Genomic DNA, 26,351 nt, shown 5'->3' with positions numbered 1-26,351 from the left:
ATTAAGCTTATTCCTAAGTATTTTATTTTTTTGACACAATTTTAAACAGGATTTTTTTTTTTTTTACTTTCTCTTTCTGATATCTCATTGTTAGCATAAAGGAATGCTACAGATTTCTATATATTAATCTTGTATCCTGCTACCTTGCTGAATTCATTTATTAGCTCTAATATTTTCTGTGTGTAGACTTAAGGTTCTCTATGTAGAGTATTATGTCATCTGCAAATAGTGACAGCTTTACCTCTTCCCTTCTAATTTAGATACCTTTTATTTTGTTTTCTTTTCTGATTGCTGTGGCTAGGACTTCTATTACTGTGTTGAGTAGATGTGGTGAGACAGGGTATTCTTATCTTGTTCCTGAACTTAGCAGGAAGACTTTCAGCTTTTCACCATTGAATATTATGTTGGCTGTGGGTGTATCATAAGTGGCTTTTATTATGTTGAAATATGTTCCCTCCATATCCATTTTCTTGAGAGTTTTTATCATGAAAGAATATTGAATTTTATTGAATGCTTTTCCTGCATATACTGAGATAATCATGTGGGTTTTGTCTTTACTTTTGTTAATGTGGTGTATCACATTGGTTGATTTGTGTATGTTGAACCATCTTTGTGCCCCTGGAATGAATTCAACTTGATCATGGTGTATTATCCTTTATAAGTATTGTTGGATTCAGTTTGCTAATATTTTGTTGATGATTTTTGCATCTATATTCATCAAAGATATTGGCCTGTAATTTTATTTTTTGTAATGTCTTTGTCTGGTTTTGGTATCAGGGTAATGGTGGCTTCTTAGAAAGAAGTTGGGAGTGTTCCCTCCCCTTCAATTATTTGGATAGTTTGAGAGGGATGAGTGTAAGTTTTTTTTATGTGTGGTAGAATTCCCCAGTGAAGCCATCCAGTCCTGGACTTTTGTTTGCAGGAGTTTTTTTTTTTTTAATTATTATTACAGATTCTATTTTAGTTCTGTTGATACTGTTCAGTCTGTTCAAATTATCTGTTTGTCCTTGACTCAGTTTTGTCAGGATGTATGTTTCTAGAAACTTGTCCATTTCTTCTAGGTGTCCAATTTGTTGGCATATAACTGTTCATAGTAGTCTATGATTTTTTTGTATTTCTTCAGTATCAGTTGTTATTTCTCCTCTTTCATTTCTCATTTTGCTCATTTAATTCCTCTTTTTTCTTCTTGGTGAGTCTGACTAGCGGTTTCTTGATTTTGTTTATCTTTTAAAAAAAAACCAGCTCTTGGTTTTATTGATCTTTTTAAACTGCTTTTTATTTCTTTTCTACTTATTTTCTTTCTGATCTTCATTATTTCCTTCCTTCTAGTGTCTTTGGCTTTTGTTTTTTCTTCTGGTTCTAATTATTTTACGTGGTAGGTTAGGTTGTTTATTTGAAAATTTTCTTGTTCTTGAGGAAGGTCTATATCACTATGAACTTCCCTCTTAGAACTGCTTTTGCTGCATCATATAGATTTTGTAAGCTTGTGTTTTAATTGTCATTAGTCTCAGGTGTTTTCTGTTTTCCTCTTTGATTTCATTGTTGACCTATTGGTTTTTTAGTAGCATGTTGTTTAGTCTCCATGTGTTTGCTCTTTTCCTGTTTTACTTTCTGTGGTTGATTTCTAGTTTCACACCCTTGTGGTCAGAAAAGGTGCCTCAAATAATGTCTACCTTCTTAAATTTGCTGAGGCTTGTTTTGTGACCTAGTGTGTGGTGTATCCTAGAGAATGTTCAATGCACACTTGAAAAGAATGTGTATCTGGGTTTTTTTTTTCTTTTAGATGTAGTGTCCTGTAGATATCAATTAAATCAGCTGGTCTGTTGTGTCATGTAGAACTTCTGTTGCCCTATTGATTTTCTGTCTGGAAGATCCTTCCATTGATGTCAGTGGGGTATTAAATCTTCTACTATTATTTTTTTTAATAAATTTATTATTTATTTATTTTATTGGCTGTGTTGGGTCTTTTTTGCTGTATGCAGGCTTTCTTTTTAGTTGCGGTGAGTGGGGGCTACTCTGCGTTGTGGTGTGAGGGCTCCTCATTGCCATGGCTTCTCTTGTTGCGGAGCATGGGCTCTAGGCATGTGGGCTTCAGCAGTTGCAGCACATGGGCTCAATAGTTGTGGCTCACGGGCTCTAAAAGCGCAGGCTTAATAGTTGTGGTACACGGGCTTAGTTGCTCCGCAGCATGTGGGATCTTCCTGGAGCAGGGCTTGAACCCGTGTCGCCTACATTGGCAGGCAGATTCTCAACCACTGCGCCACCTAGGAAGCCCTAAATCTTCTACTATTATTGTAATCCTGTTTATTTCTTCATTTATCTCTGTTAATATTCATTTTATATATTTAGGTGCTCCTATTTTGGGTGCATATATGATAATGAGTGTCATATCCTCTTCTTGTATTTACCCCTTTATCATTATATAATGTCCCTCTATGTCTTTCTTTTCTTTTATTTTTTTTTATTTTTTATGTCTTTTTTTTCAGTATTTTTATTTAATTTTTTAGCAGACAATTTACATACCTTCCCACCCCTTCCTTTAAGTTAGTGTGACAATTTTCCATAATAAACTACTTAGAAGCTTTGGTCAAGAATGGAATGAAATAGCAAAATGAAAAAACAAAAAACCCAAAGCATGGCTGCTTTTAAAAAACCAACACTTTCACCAATTATACTCAAACAAAACACACAACGTGGTTTGCGCCATAGTGTCCTCAGTGTTTCCTGGCGGCTGGCTCTCCTCCCCATCATGCGAAAGGCGGAGCTGCCAGTGCAGCCTGTCTGTCCTCATGCTGGACCGGGGCTCACTCAGCTTCACATTATCTGAAGGCCCTGGATAGAAGACTCTAAGGTCTTGAAATCCCAAATAGTCATGGCTCCGTTGATGCCAGTAGTGCAAAATTTGCAACAATCTTGCTTGTCCACCTCATAAATGGACACTTGAGTGATACTGTTCTGGTGCAGCGTCTCCAGGGCAGTGTTGCAGTCCTCGGTCGTGGCCCGCTTGTCCATGTTGCGGAAGCACTCCATGGCCAACATGTTGTACTGGATGCTCTGCTTCAGGATGTCCAGCTTGGAGACAAAGATCAAGCAGCCACGGTCATCGTAGTTAAAGAGCATGGGGCAGCAGTCATGGCCAGCAGCCACAACGCTGTTCTCCGAGACGAATGACACACTCAGGAGGGGCAGGAACTCTGTCTTCAGAGTCAAAACCTGCACACTTTTCGAGGCATCGGCAACAGACACAGTGCTGTTGTGGCTGACCCAGGCCAGGCGGCTCCAGCTGGCGGAGAAGCTGACCCCGTGCATCCAGCTGCCGGTGCCACTGCTGCCGAACTCCGACATCAGCTGACCAAAAGGCATCTTGCTGCCCCAGGGCATACTGGCTGGCTTCTCATCCTCTTCTTTAATGTAGGCAGAAAACACTCTGCATTTGAAATCACAGGATCCTGCCGCCAGCAACACATTGTTGGGATGCAAATCCAAGCTGAGCACTGTGGAGCGAATGGGCTTTTTAATGTGCTTGCTGACCCACCAGTCATTTTCAGACTCGAAGTAACAAACAGAAATGAGTCATGCTCCACTGCCCACAGCGAATTTGTTCTCTAGCGGGGACCACTTGACAAAAGTGGTGGCTCAGTTAATCCTCAGGGTCACCAGCATCAGCTTCCAGACACCACCTTTCTGACTCCAGACATAGGCATTGCGGTCAGCCCCGCAGGTGATGATGCGGTCACTCTTGGGAGCCCAGTCGATACCTGTGATGTGTCCATTGTGCTCCTTGAGTTCATGAGCTTTCACCCACTGGCTCCCGTTCTTCTTATAGATGTGGACTTTGTGGTTATCGCAGCTAAGGGCCATCTGGGTACGATACCTGTTCTAGGCATGACAGGTGATTGGCTCTAGTAAAAATTGATTCAGGGACATTATTCTTAGTGTTTTCAAAGGATAGAAAGCTGGGGTTGGGGGCCGTCTGGACCGGCTCAGAGCGTTGAATTCACAGACTCTGGTCAGTTGTGAACAGGCTCTGGCGGACATGGGCAGAGGACCAAGGCCCAGAGGGAGCAGCTGACAGATCCTGGAAGTTTTATATGTCTTTCTTAATGGACTTTGTTTTATAGTCTCTTTTATCTGAAATAAGTGTTGCTACCCCCACTGTCTTGTCATTTTTATTTGCATGAAATACCTTTTACTTACTTTCAGCCTATGTATGTTTCACCCTGAAATAAATCTCTTGTAGGCAGAATATTTTAGGTTCTTGGTTTTTTTTTCCAATTTGCCACTATATGTCTTTTGATTGGAGCATTTAGTCCATTGATATTTAATTATTGATAGATATGTACTTATTACCATTTTAAACCTTGTTTTCTAGTTGATTTTGCAGTACTTCTTTATTCATTTCTTCTTTTTTGTTTTTCATTTTGTAGTTTGATGGTTTTCTTTTGTATTGTGCTTGAGTTCTTTTTATTCTTGTATGAATCTATTGTATGTTTTTGATTTGTGGTTAACCCTGTTTTTCAAGTATGTTGACCCATAACTATATCTATTTGTTTTAAAATGATAGTCGTAAGTTCAAACACATTCTGAAAGATCTACATGTTTATACTCCCCTCCCCCATGTTTTGTGATTTTGATGTCCTATTTTACATCTTCATGTTTATCCTGTGTTATTTATAGCTATAATCACGTTTACAAAATTTTTGATTGTTTTTAGTCTGTGTACTGGCTTATTTAAGTGATCTTCAATCCTTTTATATATTTGCCTTTCCTATTGTGATTTTCCCTTTCCTATAGATTCTTCTTTTCTAGTTAGAGAACACCCTTAAATATTTGTTTAGGATAGGTTTAGTGTTGCTGTGTTCTTTAGTTTTTTTTCATCTGAGAAATTCTTCCTCTCTTCTTCTGTTCTAAATGATTGTCTTGCTGGATAGAGTATCTAGGTTGCAGGTTTTTCCCTTTCAGAATATCACTTGCTTCTGACCTACAGTTTCTGCAAAGAAATCAGCTGATATCCTTATGGGCATTCCCTTGTAACTGACTCTTTGTTTTTCTCTTACTGCCTTTAGAATCCTCTCTTTATCTTTAATTCTTGCCATTTTAATTATGATATGTCTTGGTCTGGATCTGTTTGGGTTCATCATGTTAGGGACCTTCTGTGCTTCCTATACCTGGATATCTGTTTCCTTCTTTAAGTTTAGGAAGTTTTCAGCCATTATTTCTTCAAAAACATTTTTGATTCCCTGCTCTCTCTCTTCTCCTTCTGGAGCCAGTTATGTGTAGTTTGGCATGGTTTGTTTGATCCCATAGATCTTGTATGTTGCTTTCATTTGATTTTTATTTGTCTTTCTATCTGCTGTTCTGATTGGATGGTTTCCATTATTCTATCTTCCAGATCACTTATTCGTTCTTCTGCATTATTTAGTCTGCTATTCATTGTTTCTAGACTGGTTTTTATCTTGGCAATTGAGTTGTCTTATTTTGATTGGTTCCTCTTTATAGTTTCTAGTTCCTTGTTACAGTGCTCTGCATTTCTATTAATAATCTTTCTTCATTCCTTTAGCATTATCATTACATCCTTTTTGAACCCAGGATCTAGTAGATTGATGAGGTCTGTTTCATTATTTGTTCTTTCATGGGATTTTTTCTTCTTCTTTTAATTGGGAGTAGTTCCTCTTCTTTTTCATTTTACTTAACTTTCTCTGTCTCTATGAATTTAGGAGAAACAGTTATTGACTTTGGTCTTGAATGGGTATTTTTATGTGGGAGCATCTGTGTGTAGACTGTGTGAGTCCAATATTTTTGTATTGAGGGCTGGTTTTAGTATGGATGCCAGCCACGTCTTTCCTCAGAGTGTGTCGGCTGTTATCCTTTTGATAGGGGGTGGGATAGGTGTTGTGGTGTCCAGAGCCTGCACTGGATTTTGGGTGGGGCCTCCTCTTTTCTCCATGGCTGTCATCACTCTGTTGGGGGTGGAGTCTGCACCCAGTTGTTGGAGTAGAGGCCCTGAGGGTTGGGTTTGATAAGGCTCCATTGCCCTCGAGTGTGTGCCCTGCCACAAAGGAGGTGAAGCAGGTAAAGCCCATGTGGTCACAGCAAACCTATGTCCCATTGGTGCAAGCATCAGTGATTCTGACCAGAGGTCACATCCCTTTGCTGTTTACATCCCAGACTTAGTACTAGGCTGTGGTGTGGAGTGGGCTGGTGCTAGGGGCCAGGGTACTGTGGCTGCAGGAATCAAGGTGGTTATGCTGCTGCCTGAAACTTGGGCTGCTTCTGTGGCAGCCCTCTCCCAGGACCTGTCTGCCCCAGAGCCAGCTCCAAGCTTCTGTGTGGGGTGGGTGGAGCTGGAGCACTATTGCCAAAAAACAACCACTACCTACTCCTCCTCAGGGGCTAGCCACCCAAGATGTTTGTTTCTGTGGCACCACCTGGTGTGCATGCCAACAAAGTCAACTACAGCCAGACCCACCGCCACCATCAGTGTGCTGATAATCACCTCCCAGGTTTGGCCCAAACCACACCCAAGGCCCTCTTGGCTGTCTCCATGCAGCTAGACCAAGTCCTCTCCCAGGGTCCATCCATCTGAGGTTCAGCACCCAGCTGTCCTCCCAGCATGTTTTGGTCAGGGAAGTGTGTCACCGCGGCAGCCATCAGCCCTGGAAGCCAGCATAAACACAGTCCTTGCAAAGAGAGTCTAGGCCTCTCTAGCCCTCTATCTGTCCCAGTGGACCTCTCAGCAGGCAAGAAGTCTCCCCAAGGCCAGGGCCAACCCATGTGGACATTCCCTCCTTAACAAAGCACTCCCAGGGGCACCAGTCCCATCCTGACACCTTTCTTTTTTTTCCTATTATACCTAGTTACGTGGAGATCTTTCTTGCAGGTTTGGTTGTATAAGAGATCTTCTGGCAGTTTCCAGTTGGTTTTCTGTGAAAATTGTTCTGTATGTAGATGTATTTTCTTTTTACTGTATCAACATTGGTTCTTTAATTATGACATATAGATGTATTTTTGATGTATTTGTAGGGGGAGGTGATCTCTATGTCCTCCTACACCACCATCTTGATCCTCTTCTCTTGTGCTTTTTAAAAAATTAAAGTACAGTTCATATACAATATTACATAAGTTATAGGAGTACAGTGTAGTGATTCACAATTTTTAAAGTCTATACTCATTTACAGTTATTATACAATATTGGCTATATTCCTGTATTGTACAATATGTCCTTGTGGCTTATTTTATACATAATAGTTTGTACCTCTTAATAGCCCCAACCTCTTCCCTCTCCCCACTGGTAACCACTAGTTTGTTCTCTATATCTGTGAGTTGTTTCTTTTTTGTTATATTGACTCGTTTGTTGCATTTTTTAGATTTCATACCTGCGTGATACAATACAGTGTCTGACTTATTTTACTAAGTATAGCATTCTCTAGGTCCTTCTTTGTTGCTTTATATATATATACACACACACACACACAACATCTCTATCCATTCATCTATTGATGGACACTTAGGTTGCTTCCATATCTTGGCAATTGTAAATAATGCTTATGATTTGAACATTGGGGTGCACGTATCTTTTCGAATTACAGTTTTCTCTGGATATATGCCCAGGAGTTGGATTGCTGGATCATATGCTAGCTCTATTTTTAGTTTCTTAAGGAACCTCTATACTGTTCTCCATAGCGGCTGTAGCAATTTACATTCCTACCAACAGTGCAGAAGGGTTCCCTTTTCTCCACACCCTCTTCAGCATTTGTTTCTAGATTTTTTTGATGGTGGCCATTCTGACGGGTGTGAGGTGATACCTCACTGCAGTTTTGATTTGCATTTCTCTGATGATTAGTGATGTTGAACATCTTTTCATGTGTTTGTTGGCCATCTGTATGTCTTCTTTGGAGAAATGTCTATTTAGGTCTTCTGACCATTTTTGGATTGTGTTGTTTTGTTTTTTTGATATTGAGCTGCGTGAGCTGCTTGTATATTTTGGGGATTAATTCTCTGTCACCAACTCCCATTCTTAATAAGAACTCTCAGCAAACTAGGAATAGAAGGAAATTGCTTGAAACTAATATAGGACAATAAAACGTATGACTAATATCGTACCTAGTGGTAAAAGACTGAATTCTTTTCCCTTAAGATTAAGAACAAAGAAAAGATGTCTGCTTTCACCACTCATATTGAACATTGTAGTGGAGGTTTTAATTGTTGCAATAAGAAAAAAATTATTGGAATAAGGCAAGAAGAAGAAATTAAAGTCATATAGATGGGAAAGGAAAGAAGTAGTGATATCTTTATTTGCAATCAACATGATCCTATATTTAGAAAATCATAAGAAATCAACAAAAATGTTAAACAACTGGAACTAACAGCAAGTAAACTAGGTTGCAATATTTAATCAGTATGTCAAATTTAATTGTATTTCTGTATTTTATCAATGAACAATCTTAAATGAGGAAAATAGTTACATTCACAATTTCATCAAAATAATAAAATATTTATGAATAAATTTAACAAAAGAAATGCAAGACCTATGTACTGAAAACTACAAAAGTTGCTGAGAGAAGTTAAGGAAAATTCAAATAAATGGAGAAAGGTACCATGTTTATGGATTGGATCACTCACAATTGTAAACATGATGCAGTTCTACCCAAAATTTATACAGAAAAGCAAAGAATTGTTTTATAACAGCTAAAACAATTTTGTAAAAGAAAAAAAATTGAAATTTTTGTACTATTTGATTTTGAAACTTACTGTAAAGCTACAGCAATTCAGACAGTAGTATTAGCACAAAGATAGATTTATAGGTCAGTGGAACAGAATTGCTAATCCAGAAATAGATCCTTACATTTATTGTTAATTGATTTTCCACAAAGCTTCCAAAGTCATTCAATGCAGAAATCTAATCTTTCCAATGAATGACTCTGGGACAATCATATCCACATATGGGGAAAAAAAAGAGAGAGAACTTAGACAAGACAAGGTACCATAAAACTTCTAGAAGAAATCATAGGCAAAACATTCTTTGACCTAAATCATACCAATGTTTTCTTAGGTCAGTCTCCCAAGGCAATAGAATTAAAAACAAAAATAAGCAAAAGGAACCTAATCAAACTTACAAGCTTGTGCACAGCAAAGGAAACCATAAACAAAACGAAAAGACAACCTACAGAACGGGAGAAAATATTTGCAAACAATGTGACCAACAAGGGCTTTATTTCCAAAATATACAAACAGCTCATACAACTCAACAACAACAAAAAACAACTCAATCATAAAATGGGCAGAAGACCTAAATAGATGTTGCCCCAAAGAAGACATACAGATGGTCAATAGGCACATGAAAAGATGCTCAACATCGCTAATTATTAGAGAAATACAAATCAAAAATACAATGAGGTACCACCTCACACTGGTCAGATGGCTATCATTAAAAAGTCTACAAATAATAAATACTAGAGAGGGTATGGAGAAAAGGGAACCCTCTTACACTGTTGATGAGAATGTAAACTGGTGCAGCCATTGTGGAAAACAGTATGGAGGTTCTTCAAAAAGCTAAAAATATAGTTGCCACATGATCCAGCAATCCTACTCCTGGGCATATATCCAGATAAAACTAATTCAAAAAGATACATGCATTCCTATGTTCATTGCAGCACTATTTATAATAGTTAAGACAGCTAAGCTGTCTTATGGATATATGTCCATGGATAGATGAATGGATAAAGAAGATGTAGTACATGTATATAAATGGAATACTACACTCAGCCATAAAAAGAATGAAATAATGGCATTTGCAGCAACGTGGATGGACCTAGAGATTATCATACTAAGTGAAGTAATTCAGATAGAGAAAGACAAATATTGTGTGATATCACTTATACGTGGAATCTAAAAAATTATACAAATGAACTTATTTACAAAACAGAGACAGGGACTTCCCTGGTAGTCCAGTGACTAAGACTCCACACTCCCAATGCAGGGCACCCAGGTTTGATTCCTGGTCAGGGAACTAGATCGCATATGCTGCAATGAAGGTCTCGCATGCAGCAACAAAAAACAAACCAGAAACAGACAGACTTAGAAAACAAATTTATGGTTACCAAAGGGGAAGAGTGTGGGGGAGGGATAAATTAGGAGTCTGGGATACAAATATACACACTACTATATATAAAATAGATTATCAATAAAGACCTACTGTACAGCACCGGGAACTCTACTCAATACTCTGTAATAACCTATACGGGAAAATAATCTGAAAAAGAACAGATATATGTATATGTATAACTAAATCACTTTGCTATACACCTGGAACTAACACAACATTGTAAATCAACTATAATATAAAATAAAAATTTGAAAATAAATAAAAATAAAAATACCTACCTTAAAAAAAGTATTAGGAGTATCAAGATCACATTGTAAGAAAGAGAGCACATGGGATGAGAGATATTGTTTGACGCAGTCTTTGTAAAATACACTCTGCTACACCCTGATTGCACTGCTTTTGGCTGGCTTGGTCATTTTCTCCAGCCCCTAAAAGGACAAACTTTCTTTCTACCTCCCTCCCTCCCTTCATTCCTTCCCTTTCTTTTTTTCAGAAGTGAAACCTGTGTGTTTGGCAAGCTTCTGAATAAGTGAAACTTTTTTAAAAGTACTGGGTCAAAAAAAAAAAAAGTACTGGGTCTTTTCTGAACTAGACAGGGTGTTTCAAAACAGTTCTGTAACTGGTCTCTTCTCTTACAGATAAAGAATCCTGTGAACAAGCTTCTGAAGTCAGTGAAGCACAAACTACAGATAGTGATGAGATAGTAACACCTGTATCTCAGAAACGTCCTAAGGCAGTAAGTACACTGGGGTAATCACTGTGTGTGGGCCAAGATTGTAAGTAATGATAGTGTGCTTAATTGCCATATGTGTGAAGTTCAAATCCAGTTTTAATGAACCAGATGGGAAACTCAAGTTATTTAGTTAAATTTGTGTTGCGAATGAATGGAAGTCTGTTGATACAGGCAGATGAAAGGATCATTTTCTTGCTTTGGTATACATAAGGACTGATTTCAACACTTCTCTCTCCTCTTTGGATCCCTTGCCTGCCTCCTTCATTGTGTATGGTGATTCATCTCAGCCTAAGTGATGCCCCTTTCTTTATTTTTTTAATTAATTTTCATTGAAGTATAGTTGCTTTACAACGTTGTGTTAGTTTCTGCTGTACAGCAAAGTGAATCAGTTATATGTATACATATCCACTCTTTTTTAGCAGAATGAAGTAAGTCAGAAAGAGAGAAATAGATATCATATAATATCAGTTATATGTGGGATCTAGAAAAATGGTACAGATGAACTTATTGGCAAAGCAGAAATAGAGTCACAGATGTAGAGAACAAACATGATTACCAAGGAGGGAAGGGCGGTGGGGAGGTGGGATGAACTGGGAGATTGGGATTGACATATATATACTACTATGTATGAAATAGATAACTAAGGAGATCCTACTGTTTAGCACAGGGAACCCCTTCCTTTAAACCTACCTAAAGAGAGCAGGTTTACTTTGGGAGACAGAGGCTGGAAGACAGGAAAGGATTCTTTGTGGGAGGGCTCAGAGAGATCTGAAGGACTTTACTCAACCTTTAAAACCCGTAATTACAATTATTTATTAAACATTTTGGTCTTAAATCTTTTTTGGAACTAATTGAGGAGTATACACAAACACAAATCTATGAATAAATATCCACAGATATTTCACAATCATTGTATTAGCATATTGTGGGGTTTTAAATGAGGTAGAAAACAATCACTCTTTCGAGCTGCTAGAATGCTCCCTGGCTTATTTGTAAGCACTCAGTAAATAGTTTTTGAATAAGTGACTGAATGAATGATTAAAATCTAATTGAGGATTATGAACCTCATTAGAAACAATAAAGAAAAGCATAGGGTGATGTAGAATCAAGTGGGTAGATTATGTGATATAAACTCTAAGGTTTGTAAGAATTCCAAACAGGAAAATAATTGTTGCTTTTGTAGAGGTCAGAAAACTCTTCCAAAAGTCAGAACTTGTACTGAGAATTTACAGGAAAATGAAAGTTATTGGAGTGGGGAGAAACAAATTCAGTAGACTTAAGCAGTTAACATAGCAAATAGTTAAGTTTGTTTTCTGACTATTTATCTGTCATATCTTTCTTAGACATTATGTAATTATTATCTTGAGAAATGTTTGTAAGACAGATCAGAGTCATAGAATTAGAACTAGACAGTAACACCTTAGAGATCATAAAGGTGAAGAAGAGGTCTACCTCATTTAAAACCCCAGATACTACAGAGTTTCTGTTTTAGGTGCTATTCCTCTATGTGTCATGGCCTCATTAAGTGCAAAACAAGGAGTTGGATAGGCTGTCCTTGGGCCTGGCTCTGTCTTTCGTGCCTCATACTCAGTCCTTTTCGTATATCAAAATAGCTGCGCATGAAAGATGGAAGAGGTTAAAGGTCCAGAGACAGTACCTGAGCTCTGTCCCTCTTCTGCCTGGAGTCAGCCAGGGTAATGGAGGAGGCAAGAGAGGGCAGTGTTTAGGAGCATGGAAATGTAGTTCAGACAGAAGTGGTTTAGATCCAGGCTATGCTATTAATATCTGTGCTGCTTTGGGGGAGCTGTTTAACCTCTAATAGGTTTTGTTTCCTCATCTGTAGTGGTAATTTTTTTTATTGAAGTACAGTTTATTTTACAATGTTTCAGGTATACAGCAAAGTGATTCAGTTATATATATTCTTTTTCAGATTCTTTTCCATTATAGGTTATTAGAAGATATTGAATATAGTTTCCTGTGCTGTACAGTAGGTTCTTGTTGTTTATTTTATATATAGTAGTTTGTATCTGCTAATCCCATACTCCTAATTTATCCCTCCCCACCTTCCCCTTTGATAACCATAAGTCTGTTTTATATGTCTGTGAGTCTATTTCTGTTTTGTAAATAAAGTTCATTTGTATCATATTTTAGATTCCACATATAAGTGATATCATATGATATTTGTCTGTCTGTCTGACTTCACTTAGTATGATAATCCCTGGGTCTATCCATGTTGCTACAAATGGCATTATTTCATTCTTTTTTATGGCTGAGTAATATTCCATTGTGTAATATTCCATTGTGTGTATATGTACCACATCTTTATCTGTTAATGTGTCGATGAACATTTAGGTTGCTTCCATGTCTTGGCTATTGTAAATATTGCTGCTATGAACATTGGAGTTGTAGAGTGGTAATATTAAGTATGCCCACCTTATATCAATGTGCCAAGATTTAAATAAGGTAATGTATGATATGAGTTTAATACAGTGCTTGAGACAAACTAAGCACTAAATGATAGTGATGATGATGTTGATGGTGGCAACAGTCTATCCTCTCTGAAATACTCTAGTTCTTAAATGCAAGCTTCTATGGTCTGGTAGTGGCCCCTAAGGGGAGGGAATCAAGGAAGAGGTGTGTTATTTCCCTTCTACCTGCCAGGTCAACTGAATAGGTTGAACAGTACAATTTAAGGAAGAGCTTTCCAAAATGTCTTTCCCTTGCACTGCTAGAAAAGCAAAACAATCATAGTACATTTGGGTCTTTAACTCCCTCTCTTTGAGTCCAGATTTATGACAGTTCCCATATCATAGGATGTGTATAGGACTCTTCCCCAGGAGGTTCTTTTAATCAGCACAGGGTTCCTAAAGGCCTTCTGTATTTATCTTCCTTCTTAGAATCTCCAGGAAAAGATCTCAACCCAAACCTCCAAATGAAGGTTTGGTTTCCTCCAAATGAAATTCCATTCCTGGTCTCAGGAATCAATCTCCCTCTCAGAGTGGAACATGTAACTTTTCCTTCCCCTTCTTAACAGCTCCTGATGAGAAGGGAGCAATCATTTCCATTTGCTCTGTGGCCTCAGGTTACTGTCTTTTAGCCATAGTGTATATCAAGAACCTCAAAATTTATTCTCTTGTTTTACATTCTTAATTTCAGGACTTGAACATGTCTTGACCCTTGTATATGCTAATTAGTTTTAGAATCTCTGCCCCCAACCAAAAAAAATTAGCTGGCACACCTGAATAAGCCAAAGGGCACTGTCTGTCTGTCACTAATGCTGCATAACTAACTGCTCTTAGGGGTTCTGCTAGCAAGTTCAAATGAGTTAACATAAATTTCAGTTGTTAGTGTGGTTAATATTACTATCTATCTATCTATCTATCTATCTATCTATCTATCTATCTATCTATCATCTATCTATCTATCATCTATCTATCTATCTATCTATCTATCTATCTATCTATCTACCTCTCTATCGATCTAATTTGCTGTTCAGTACCACTAAAATTATATAATGGAGCCAGCTCATGTAAAGGATTCCGGATCAAAGAAAATTCGATTGAACCATATCTTAGTCAATTCAGGCTTCTATAACAAAGTACCACAGACTGGGTGGCTGATAAACAGCAGAAATTTACTTCTTACAGATCTTGAGGCTTTTAAGTTGGAGATCAGAGTGTCAGCATGGTCAGATTCTGGTGAGGGCCTTCTTCTAGGTTGCAGACTGCCAACTTGTCATTGTGTCCTCATGTGCCAGAAAGAAAGCAAGCCAGCTCTCTGGCCTCTTATAAAGGCACTAATATTATTCACAAGGCTCCACCCTCATGACCTGATTACCTCCCAAAGGTCCCACCCCCAAATACCATCACATTCAGATTAGGGTCTCAACACATAAGATTTGAAACATGCATTTTTCTTTCCGAAAAAATTTTACTTTAAAAAAAAAATTGAGGTATAGTTTTACAATATTATGTAAGTTTCAGGTGTACAACAGTGATTCACAATTTAAAAGGTTATACTCCATTTATAGTTATTATAAAACATTGGCTATATTCCCTGGGTTATACAATATATCATTGTAGCTTATAGTAGTTTGTACCTCTTAATCCCCTACCCCTATCTTGCCCCTACCTGCTTCCCACTCCCCACTGGTAACCACTATTTTGTTCTCTATATCTGTGAGTCTCTTTCTTTTTCATTATATTAACTAGTTTGTTTTATTTTTTACTTTATTTATTTATGTTTTTATTGAAGTATAGTCGATTTATAATGTGTTAATTTCTGCTGTGCAGCAAAGTGATTCAGTTATACATATGTATATACATTCTTTTCTTATGTTCTTTTCCATTATGGTTTATCATAAGATATTGAATATATTCCTCTGTGCTATATAGCAGGACCTTATTGTTTATCCATTCTATATATAATAGCTTACATCTGCTAATCCCAGCCTCCCACCCCATGCCTCCTCCAATGCTCTCCTCCTTGGCAACCATGTCAGTTCTCTATATCAGTGAGTCTGTTTCTGTTTTGTAGATAGTTTCATTTGTGTCATATTTTAGATTCCATAAGTAACATTATATAGTATATGTGTTTCTCTTTCTGACTTACTTCACTTAGTATGATAATCTCTAGTTGCGTCCATGTTGCTGCAAATGGCATTATTTCATTCTTTCTAATAGCTGATTAGTATACTGTTGTATATATGTACCATATCTACTTTATCCATTCATCTGTCAATGGATATTTAGGTTGTTTCCATGTCTTGGTTATTGTGAATAGTGCTGCTATGAACATAGGGGTGTATATATCTTTTTTTAAAAAATAAGTTTATTTTTTTATTGGCTGTGTTAGGTCTTCATTGCTGGACATGGGCTTTCTCTAGTTGCGGCGAGCAGGGCTACTCTTCATTGTGGTGGCTTCTCTTGTTGCGGAGCACAGGCTTTAGGCATGTGGGCTTCAGTAGTTGTGGCACATGGACTCAATAGTTGTGGCTCACTGGCTCTAGAGGGCAGGCTCAATAGTTGTGGCTCATGGGCTTAGTTGCTCCATGGCATGTGGTATCTTCCTGGGGCAGGGATCAAACCTGTGTCCCCTGCATTGGCAGGTGGATTCTTAACCACTCTGCCACTTAGGAAGTCCCAGGGGTGTATGTATCTTTTTGAATTATAGTTTTGTCTGGATATATGCCCAGGAATGGGATTGCTGGATCATGTGGTAATTCTGTTTTTAGTTTTCTGAGGAACCCCCATACTGTTTTCCCTAGTGGCTGAACCAACTTAAACTCCCACCAACAGTGTAGGAGGGCTCCCTTTTCTCTGTACCCTCTCCAGCATTTATTATTTGTAGACTCTTTAATGATGGCCATCTGACCAGTGTGAGGTGGTACCTCACTGTCATTTTGATTTGCATTTCTCTAATGATTAATGATGTTGAGCATCTATTCATGTGCTTATTGGTCATCTGTATGTCTTCTTTGGGGCAATGTCTATTTAGGTCTTTTGCCCCTTTTCTGATTAGGTTGTTTTTTTGCTGCTGAGTTGTTTGAATATTTTGGAAATGAAGCCCTTGTTCATCACATTGTTTGCAAATATTTTCTCCCATTATGTAGATTGTCTTTTTGTTTTGTTTATGGTTTCCTTTGCTGTGCACAAGCTTCTAAGTTTGATTACCTTGTTTATTTTTGTTTTTAATTCTATTGCCTTTGAAGACTGACCTAAGAAGACATTGGTATGATTTATGTCAGAAATGTTTTGCCTATGATCTCTTCTAGGAGTTTTATGGTGTCATGTCTTATGTTTAAGTCTTTAAGCCATTTTTTAAAAAATTGATTGATTGATTGGCTGCGTTGGGTCTTTGTTGCTGCACACAGTCTTTCTCTAGTTGCAGCAAGTGGAGCTACTCTTCATTGTGGTGCATGGGCTCCTCATTGTGGTGGCTTCTCTTGTTGTAGAGCACAGGTTCTAGGTGCACGGGCTTCAGTAGTTGTGGCTTGCGGGCTCTAGAGCTCAGGCTCCTTAGTTGTGGCACGTGGGCTTAGCTGCTCTGCAGCATGTGGGATCTTCCCAGACCAGGGATTGAACCCATGTTCCCTGCATTAGCAGGCGGATTCTTAACCACTGTGCTACCAGGGAAGTCCTTGCATGTGTTCATTCTTTTCCCATTTTTCTTTCTGTGGTTGATTTCTAGTTTCTTACCATTGTGGTCAGAGAATATGCTTGAAATAATTTGTCCTCTTAAATTTGTTGAGGCTTGTTTTGTGACCTAATATGTGGTCTGTCCTAGAGAATGTTCCATGTGTGCTTGAAGTGCATTCTAGCCTTTCTGGATGTAGTGTCCTGTACATATCAATTAAGTCCAACTGGTGTGTTGTGTCACCTAGGACCTCTGTTGCATTATTGATTTTCTGTCTGGATGATCTGTCTATTGATATCAGTGGGGTGTTAGTGTCTCCTACTCTTATTGTATTCCTGTCCATTTCTCCCTTTGTGTCCATTAGTATTTATTTTATATATTTAGGTGCTCCTATATTGGGTGCATAAATGATAATGAGTGTCATTTCCTCTTCTTGTATTGATCCCTTTAACATTATATAATGTCCTCCTACGTCTGTCTTTGTTTTTGAAGTTTATTTTGTCTGATATGAGTATTGTTACCCCCACTGTCTTGTCATTTCCATTTGCATACAATGTGTTTTTTGCATTCCCTCACTTTTTATCTGTGTTTGTCTTTCACCCTGAAGTGAATTCCTTGTAGGCAGCATATTGTAGTTTCTTGTGTTTTTGTTTTGTTTTGTTTTAATCCAACCTGCAACTCCGTGATTGGAGAATTTGGTCCTTTGACATTTAAAGTAATTATTGATAGATATTTACTTATTGCCATTTTTTTAATTAATTTATTATTTTGGGGGGGTACACCAAGTTCAATCATCTGTTTTTATACACATATTCCCATATTCCCTCCCTCCTTCGACTCCCCCCGCACCCTCCCTCGAGTCCCCCCCACCCTCCCCGTCCCAGTCCTCTAAGGCATCCTCCATCCTCGAGTTGAACTCCCTTTGTTATACAACAACTTCCCACTGGCTATCTCTTTTACACTTGGTAGTATATATATGTCTGTGCTACTCTCTTGCTTCGTATCAGCTTCCCCTTCACCCCCCGCCCCCCTCAAACCTCAAGTTCTCCAGTCCATTCTCTGCATCTGCGTCCTTGTTCTTGTCTTGTCACTGAGTTCATCAGTACCATTTTTAGATTCCGTATATGTGAGTTAGCATACGATATTTGTCTTTCTCTTTCTGACTTACTTCACTCTGTATGACAGACTCTAGGTCTATCCACCTCATTACATATAGCTCCATCTCATCCCTTTTTATAGCTGAGTAGTATTCCATTGTATATATATGCCACATCTTCTGTATCCATTCATTTGTTGATGGGCATTTAGGTTGCTTCCATGTCCTGGCTATTGTAAATAGTGCTGCAATAAACATTATGGTGTATGTTTCTTTTGGGATTATGGTTTTCTTTGGGTATATGCCCAAGAGTGGGATTACTGGATCATATGGTAGTTCTATTTGTAGTTTCTTAAGGAACCTCCAAATAGTTTTGCATAGTGGCTGTACCAACTTACATCCCCACCAACAGTGCAGGAGAGTTCCCTTTCCTCCACACCCTCTCCAACATTTGTTGTTTCCAGATTTTGTGATGCTGGCCATTCTGATCGGTGTGAGGTGATCCCTCATTGTGGCTTTGACTTGCATTTCTCTGATGATGAGTGATGTTGAGCATCTTTTCATGTGTTTGTTGGCCATCTGTATGTCTTCTTTGGAGAAGTGTCTATTTAGGTCTTCCTCCCATTTGTGGATTGGGTTATTTGCTTTTTTGGTATGAAGCTTCATGAGCTGCTTGTATATTTTGGAGGTTAATCCTTTGTCCGTTGTTTCATAGGCAACTATACTTATTGCCATTTTAAACTTTGTTTTCCAGTTGATTTTATTTTTCTTGTTTATTTCTTCTTTTTGTTTCCTCATTTTGTGGTTTGATGATTATCTTTTCAATTACTCTTGAGTTCCTTTCTTTTTCTTTCTTTTTTTTTTCTTTTTGTATCTATTGTAAGTATTTGATTTGTGGTTATCTTGGTTTTTAAGTTTGTTGACCCATAGCTATATCTATACTATGTCAACTTGCTTTAAACTACAAGATAGTCATACAAGTTCAAACACATTCCTTTTTTTTTTTTTTTTTTTTTTTGGCACACGGGCTTAGTTGCTCCGCGGCATGTGGGATCTTCCTGGAGCAGGGATCGAACCCGTGTCCCCTGCATTGGCAAGTGGATTCTTAACCGCTGTGCCACCTAGGAAGCCCAAACAAGTTCTTAAAGATCTTCCTTTTTTCACTCCTCTCCCCTACATGTTGTGATTTTGATTTCCTATTTATCTTCATGATTATCCTTTTGCTGTTAATTATAGTTATAATCACTTTTACAAAATTTTTTGATTGTTTTTAATTTATGTTCTGGCTTAAGTGATCTTCCTTCTTTTTATGTATTTGCCTTTCCTATTGTGATTTTCCTTTTCCTACAGATTCTTGCTTCCTTTCTATTTAGAGAAGACCTTGCAACATATCTTTTAGGATAGGTTTAGTAGTACTGTATTCTTTTAGTTTTTGCTTGTCTGAGAAATTCTTTCTCTGTCTTTCTATTCTAAATGATAATCTTGCTGGGTAGGGTATATTAGGTTGCAGGTTTTTCCCTTTCAGGACTTTGACTATATCATGGCACTCCCTTCTGGCCTGCAAAGTCTGCAGAAAAATGAGTGATAACCTAATGGGGGTTCCCTTGTAACTGACTCTGTTTTTCTCTTGCTGCCTTTAGAATCCTCTCTTTGTATTTAACTTTTGTAATTTTAATTATGATAGATCATATAGTTTTTATTCTTTGGTTTGTTAATGTGGTATATCACATTGATTGATTTGCAGGTATTGAAATATCCTTCCATCCCTGGGATAGGTCCCACTTGGTCTTGGTGTATGATCCTTTTAATGTATTGTTGGGTTCAGTTTATTAATATTTTGTTGAGGATTTTTGCATCTATTTTCATTGGTGATATTGGTCTCTGTAATTTTCTTTTTCTGTGACATCTTTATCTGGTTTTGGAATCAGGGTGATGTTGGCCTAATAGAATGAGTTCAGAAGGCCTTCTTCCTCTATAATTTTTGGGAATAATTTGAGAAGAATAGGTATTAACTCTTCTCTAAATGTTTGGTAGAATTTACCTGTGAAGCCATCTGGTCCTGGACTTTTGTTTGTTGGGAGTTTTTTTTTTAATTACTGATTCAATTTCATTACTGGTGATTGTTTGTTTGTATTTTCTATTTCTTCCTTGTTCAGTCTTGGGAGATTCTACATTTCTAGGAATTTTTCCATTTCCTCTAAGTTGTCCATTTTATTAGCATATAATTGTTAGTAGTAATCTCTTATGATCCTTTGTATTTATGTGGTATCAATTGTGACTTCTCCTTTTTTCATTTTCAATTTTGTTGACTTGGCCCCCTTTCTTTTTTCCTTCATGAATCAAGCTAAATGTTTATCAATTTTATTTATCTTTTCAAGAAACCACTCTTAGTGACACATGTATTTTTCAATCAGTAATGTTTTGGTGTTCCATCCATGTTGATATATTTAGCTTTTTCTAGTTCATTCCTCTTAATTGCATATTAATATTCCATTAAAATAATATGACCTTTTATTTAGACCTCAATGGGCAATGCTAATTCAGCTTTTGTGCTATGTGCTTGATAATCATTCACTCACTAAATCCTCACAGCACCCATGTGAGTTGTTTGCTTCTTCAACATCCAATTATGGAGTTACCTGTCTTATTATTTGCCAAGTTCTATGGATACAAAATGATGAATAAGTCAGACTTTGTCCCTTCCCTCTTTTTTAAAAATTTATTCATTTACTTATTTATTTAGGCTGCATTGGGTCTTTGTTGCTGCGTGTGGGCTTTCTCTAGTTACAGAGAGTGGGGGCCACTCTTCGTTGTGGCTCTTGGGCTTCTCATTTCAGTGGCTTCTCTTGTTGCAGAATGTGGGTTCTAGGCACATGGGCTTCAGTAGTTGTGGCATGCAGGCTTAGTAGCTGTGGCACACAGGCTTAGTTGCTCCACGGCATATGGGATCTTCCCAGACCAGGGCTCGAACCCATGTCCACTGCATTGGCAGGCGGATTTTTAACCACTGCATTACCAGGGAAGTCCTGTCCCTTCCCTCTTGAATCTTACTTTCTACTAAGTGAAAACAGATATAAATTACTGAACAAAAAAGATAGATACTTGCTCACTCTGAATACTACGAAGAAAACAAATAGGGTGATATGATAGGTAGTAATGGGAGGGGTTGTGTTAGGTAACATGATAAGGAAGGACTTCTCTGAGGAGAGGACATTTCAACTGAAATCTGAATAGTGGGGGATTATCCCTTGGGAGATAATCATCTCAGGCAGAGGAGGCAGTAAGTAGTTTGGTTCATCTAAGGTACAGGAAAGCAAGGGCATGCTATATGTCAGTTATATCTTGGCAAAGCTGGGGGTGGGGGAAGAGAGAGGATTCCACAGTAAAATCTCATAGCCAGACATTTCAGATGACCCTTGAGAGGACCGAACATTTGATTGCCATACCTAGCTTTTGCAGAATTTGCCCTATGATCTGTGTACAGACTAGCTGCACCAGGACCTTCTCACTTTTGTTTCTGTACAACCAGGTATCTACAATAAAAGGGAAAAGGGGGGGAAATAATGTCACAGTAACACCCTTGTTCATGTGTATCTTTGTATTCTTAGCAAATATCCTTGTGGGATAGATTCCTAGAAGTGGAATCACTGGTTTTAGAAGGAATGCGCTGTTGAAATTTTGATGGATACCACCACATTATCATGCCCCAAATTATCCTAATTCATACTCTTGCCCAGTAATGGCCTTTTTTCTCAGTGTTGGGAACACTTTTCCCCCAACACCCTCAATTTAATGGAATGAGAGTGACTATGAGGGAAAGAGTCAAAAGTAATTTTTAAAAATTTGGATCTAGGTGACATGGAGAGATAACAAAACCAATTAGTGGTATGCTGGATGCTGGGACTAGAGGGGTTAGCAAAACAGACTCTAGAACTCATGGCATTTACAGTCTGTGAGGTGCTGTCCAACAGAATTATAATGCGAGCCACAGTGTAATTTAAAACATTCTAGTGTCCAAATTAAAAGTGTAAAAAGAGACAAGTAAAATTAATTTTAATAGTGTGTTTTATTTAACGTAATATATCCAAGGCATTATCATTTCACCATGAAATCAGTATATGAAAATTATTGAGATATCTTATATTCTTTTTTTATGCAAAGTCTTCAAAATCCTGTATGAATTTTACACTGACGACACATCCCAATTCATATTAGTCACATTTCAAGAGCCCAGTAACCACATGTTGCTAAGGGCTATCATGTCATATAGCATAACTGTGGTGCAATGTTTTCCAACTGTGAGTTGGCATCCCTTAGTGGGGAATGAAATCAGAATAAGAGGTCCTAGTCAGCACTAAAACAAACAAACCAAAAAAACTGAGATAGACTAGAATACAGAATAAGAGTAGTGAGGTTAAGAATTGTTTCAGGGGACTTTTTTATCAGTGATTTTTTTTTTTTACGCACATATATAGACATACATATGTTGAATCTCACAGTTTGAAAGCCACCAATCTGGTGTTATTCTTTTTCTTTTTTTTTTTTTTTTCTTTTTTAACTGTAATATTCATCCCCATTAAGCATAGAGGGTGGTTTTTGTTTTTGTTTTTGTTTTTTGGTAAGATGGAACTGGGTATCATTCAGGCACTTACATGACTACAAACACCTTTCTCTTATTTTCAGACCTCAGTGTTTTGCAAAGTGTGTTCCGTGGAAAATTAAATCCAGTCATGCTCCAGGGGGTAAAAAAAGATTGTGTAGTCAAATATGTTTGGAAGAAACTACCTCTGTATCATCCTCTATAAGTGCCCAAATGTGTATTAGCAAATTAAAGGCTTTAAGTCCAGTTAAAGAAAGCTGATAACTTTGTTAATCTTGATTTTCCAAAATTTATTTTATCACAGAACCATTCATTTGTAAAACACCTTTCTCAGATACTCCTTGAGAAATTCTGCTTAATTTTCTTTGAGACTATAGCATAGAGCTTGCAACTTAAAAGATAATTGCAACAGTGGCATGAGGGAACTTTCTAGGGTGATGGAAATGTTCTCTTAAATAGGGTGTTGATTATACACTTGTATGCATTTGTCAAAACTGCACACCCAAGGTTTTTCATTTTACTGTTTATAAATTATACCTACATATTTAAAAATTAAACACAGATTGCCAGGAGCTACCCTAGACAAAGTGATATAAGAGTGGCTTTTACGATTTTTTTTAATGACAATCGCTGTAAGAAATATATTTCTACATTGTGCTCAGTACAATCATATCTAAGCAGCAGTTTCAAGAAACAGGCTTAGGATGTCCCTGGTGGTCCAGTGGTTAAGACTATGCACTTCCACTGCAGGGGACATGGGTTCCATCTCTGGTGGGGGAACTAAGATCCTGCATGCCCCATGGAGCAGCCAAACAACAACAACAGATCAAGAAACAAGCTTACCTTTATCATTTGCCAAGCACTCTCATATTTTCTCTCCTATTCCATTCCATTTCATCCTATCCTATTTTATTCTTTCATTAAAAAAAATAATTCCCTGGCAGTCCAGTGGTTAGCACTCTGCACTTTCACTGCCGAAGGCCTGAGTTCAATCCTTGGTTGGGGAACTAAGCTGTGTGGCATGGCACGGGAAAAAAAAATGCTAGTAAATCCCACTAAGCTGACACACAAATGTCAAAATCCACATTTTGGAAAACACGGTTTAGAGTCAGTGGTTTTCATGATAAGTATTAGAGAGGAAAACATCCAGTATCTTTATTTGTAAGAAGCACCCAGATTATTTTGACGCAGATTTGTTGAGAAATATTGCCCACTGAGCTTCCTAGCAGAAGGCACAGGAGCTCTGGTTGCTTCCTAAGAGAAGAAAAGATGGAGGGGTGGGGGGCATATCTGGAGAAGTGAGGGCGACCTAGAGGAAAGAATTGGTCCCAAGGGCACTCGCAGATGAAAGGGAGAACTGCGGCTGGTAGGGGCCGCCCTGGGCTGACTCCTTACCAGTGTCCTGACGCTGCCTTGCTGCCGCACTGGGGGGGTGGGTAGGGGGTGGGGACTTCACGTTGACCTCGGTTTATTTCTTGAAAATAGCATGATGTCAGCCATCCCCCCGGTATCCCTAATGTGAAAGTGGAAGCAGGGACAGTCAAAAGAGAGGGCGGTGGCCATGGCAGCAACTCTAAAGCAGAGCTCAAAGAACTGGGAGTTTGCCATGAGAGGGCAGGGTGGTCTGATGGCCTGCTCTGTGTCATGCACTTGGCAGGAGGTCGGTGGGGGCATGGGGAGCACTGGGCAGCTCTTTGCTTTAGTGGCTGAAACAGCTGCTCAATTAACAGGTCTCTTAGGACCTAACGGCGGGGAAAAGCTGTATTGGTTTTCATGGAGAAAGTTTAAGAAAACGATCTGTTCAGCAAGCTTCTTGATTCTTTCTGTATGTGGCGATGGCTGAGAAAGGCTGGTCTGGAGAATTGATTTGCTGGACTGGGAGACAGAGGAACTGGATTCTCTTTACAAATTTCCCATGCTTATTGGTGGCAATTCAGTCAAGTGGTCTCTTGGTGCCAGTTTTAGGTACCAATAAATGGATTCTCAGGGAGTAATAAATGTTAGGTGGACTATGTCTGTGATTGATCCCTAGAGGGTAATGTGTTAATTAGATGGAGAATAAACACTGGCATCACTAACCTATAGGAAATGCATATTTTCCTCGTCAGTGTTCAGAGAAGATGTGCATTGAAATCGTCTCCCTGGCCTTCTGCCCAGAGGCTGAAGTGATGTGTGATGAGAACGTAAAACAGGTGTACGTGGAATACAAGTTCTACGATCTACCCTTGTCGGAGACGGAGACGCCAGTATCCCTGAGGAAACCGAGAGCAGGAGAAGAGATCTACTTCCACTTTAGCAAGGGTGAGGCGTCCCTGGTGATCAACAGGAGAGGAGGCCGACAGTCGTTTAGTCTGAGGAGTCCAAACTATTCTGGACTCCTGTTGGGGAGGATCCTACCATTTTATTCTCTTTTATTTATCAAAGTAGTATATATGTATGGCTTTAAAATATCAAATAGGCCTAAAAAGATTTTTGATTAAAATAAAGCAGTCCTTTGCTCCACCTATTCTCTGCAAACCAGCCCCCCTCACCCCTCCTGACCACCCCTCAGCCCACCACACCACTTTTCACTTTTTCTGCTATTTCTTCTTAGTTAACCCCATGTTTCTGAAAAATGTTTCCACTGCAGTTTCCTGATTCACTAATTGTAGACATTATCTGCTGACTTCCAATCTTGGCACATAAAATTTCTCTCTTATATCACACCCATGCTCCCTTTCTCCCGTATAGTTGGACCATAATTTTTATTTTTTAATTAATCATAATTATTTCTGTTTTTATGGATATGTAAATATTCTTGCAGAGCCAAGTTGTACACCATGATTATAATTTCTTTCTTATTTCTTATTTTGTCTCAATGTTTCATTTGCTTTATTTTCATTATACCTGTTGTGATTCTTTCTACATCCTCCAGCAGACTTACATTTTCAAATAATCAAACCTGTCAAATAATTTATGTATTTTTTTTCCTGAAGATATCCCTTTATCTTCTTGTTCCTCTCCAGCCCACTGTTCAGCTATTATCCCACTGCTGCCACGTGGAGAGTTTAATTTCTAATTCTCTTTTATACTGGATTTCTTATCTCCTGGGTCCTATGTCACCCTCTGTCTGATTTTATTATATTCTGATGGAGCATATTTTCCAGTAGCTTTTAAAGAAAGAGTGCATTGGAAATAAATATTTTGAGACAGTCAGGCATGAAATCTCTTTATTCTACCCATATATTTGATTGATAATTAGGCCAAGTTTAGAGATCTGTGTTGAAAACATTTTTCATTCAGAATTTCAAAGCAGTCAGTCCATGATCTTCTAGGTCCAGGCCTGGAGTCTAACCCTTGTATGAAAACTACCCCCCTACCTCCCCAGAAGACTTTATTTATTTTTTTAATAAATAGATAAATATTTATTTATCTATCTATTTATTTATTTTTATTTGTTGGCTGTGTTGGGTCTTCTTTGCTGCACACAGGCTTTCCCTAGTTGCAGAGAGCAGGGGCTACTCTTTTTTGCAGTGCACAGGCTTCTCATTGTGGTGGCTTCTCTTATTGCAGAGCACAGGCTCTAGGTGCACGGGCTTCAGTAGTTGCAGAATGTGGGCTCATTAGTTGTGACTCGTGGGCTCAAGAGCTCAGGAGTAGTTGTGGCTTACGGGGCTTAGTTGCTCCGTGGCATGTGGAATCT

General features: G+C 38.3%; 1 protein-coding gene and 1 pseudogene across 1 annotated transcript in view; one reads left to right on the top strand and one right to left on the bottom strand.

The window, feature by feature from the left end:
• Positions 1-26,351, top strand: part of RPGRIP1 (RPGR interacting protein 1) — a 70,135-nt gene that overhangs the window by 37,717 nt on the left and 6,067 nt on the right. Inside the window, 2 exon segments of the mRNA XM_057721278.1 lie at positions 10,744-10,841; positions 24,778-24,970. Of these exon segments, the coding sequence (XP_057577261.1) occupies positions 10,744-10,841; positions 24,778-24,970 (291 nt within the window).
• On the bottom strand, positions 2,815-3,963 carry LOC130844921 (actin-related protein 2/3 complex subunit 1A-like; annotated as a pseudogene).

The sequence above is a fragment of the Hippopotamus amphibius genome, chromosome 2 (assembly GCF_030028045.1).
Source record: "Hippopotamus amphibius kiboko isolate mHipAmp2 chromosome 2, mHipAmp2.hap2, whole genome shotgun sequence".
NCBI lineage: Eukaryota > Metazoa > Chordata > Mammalia > Artiodactyla > Hippopotamidae > Hippopotamus > Hippopotamus amphibius.
Note: the sequence above shows the minus strand (reverse complement) of the source record. Positions and strands in the feature narration are given on the sequence as shown.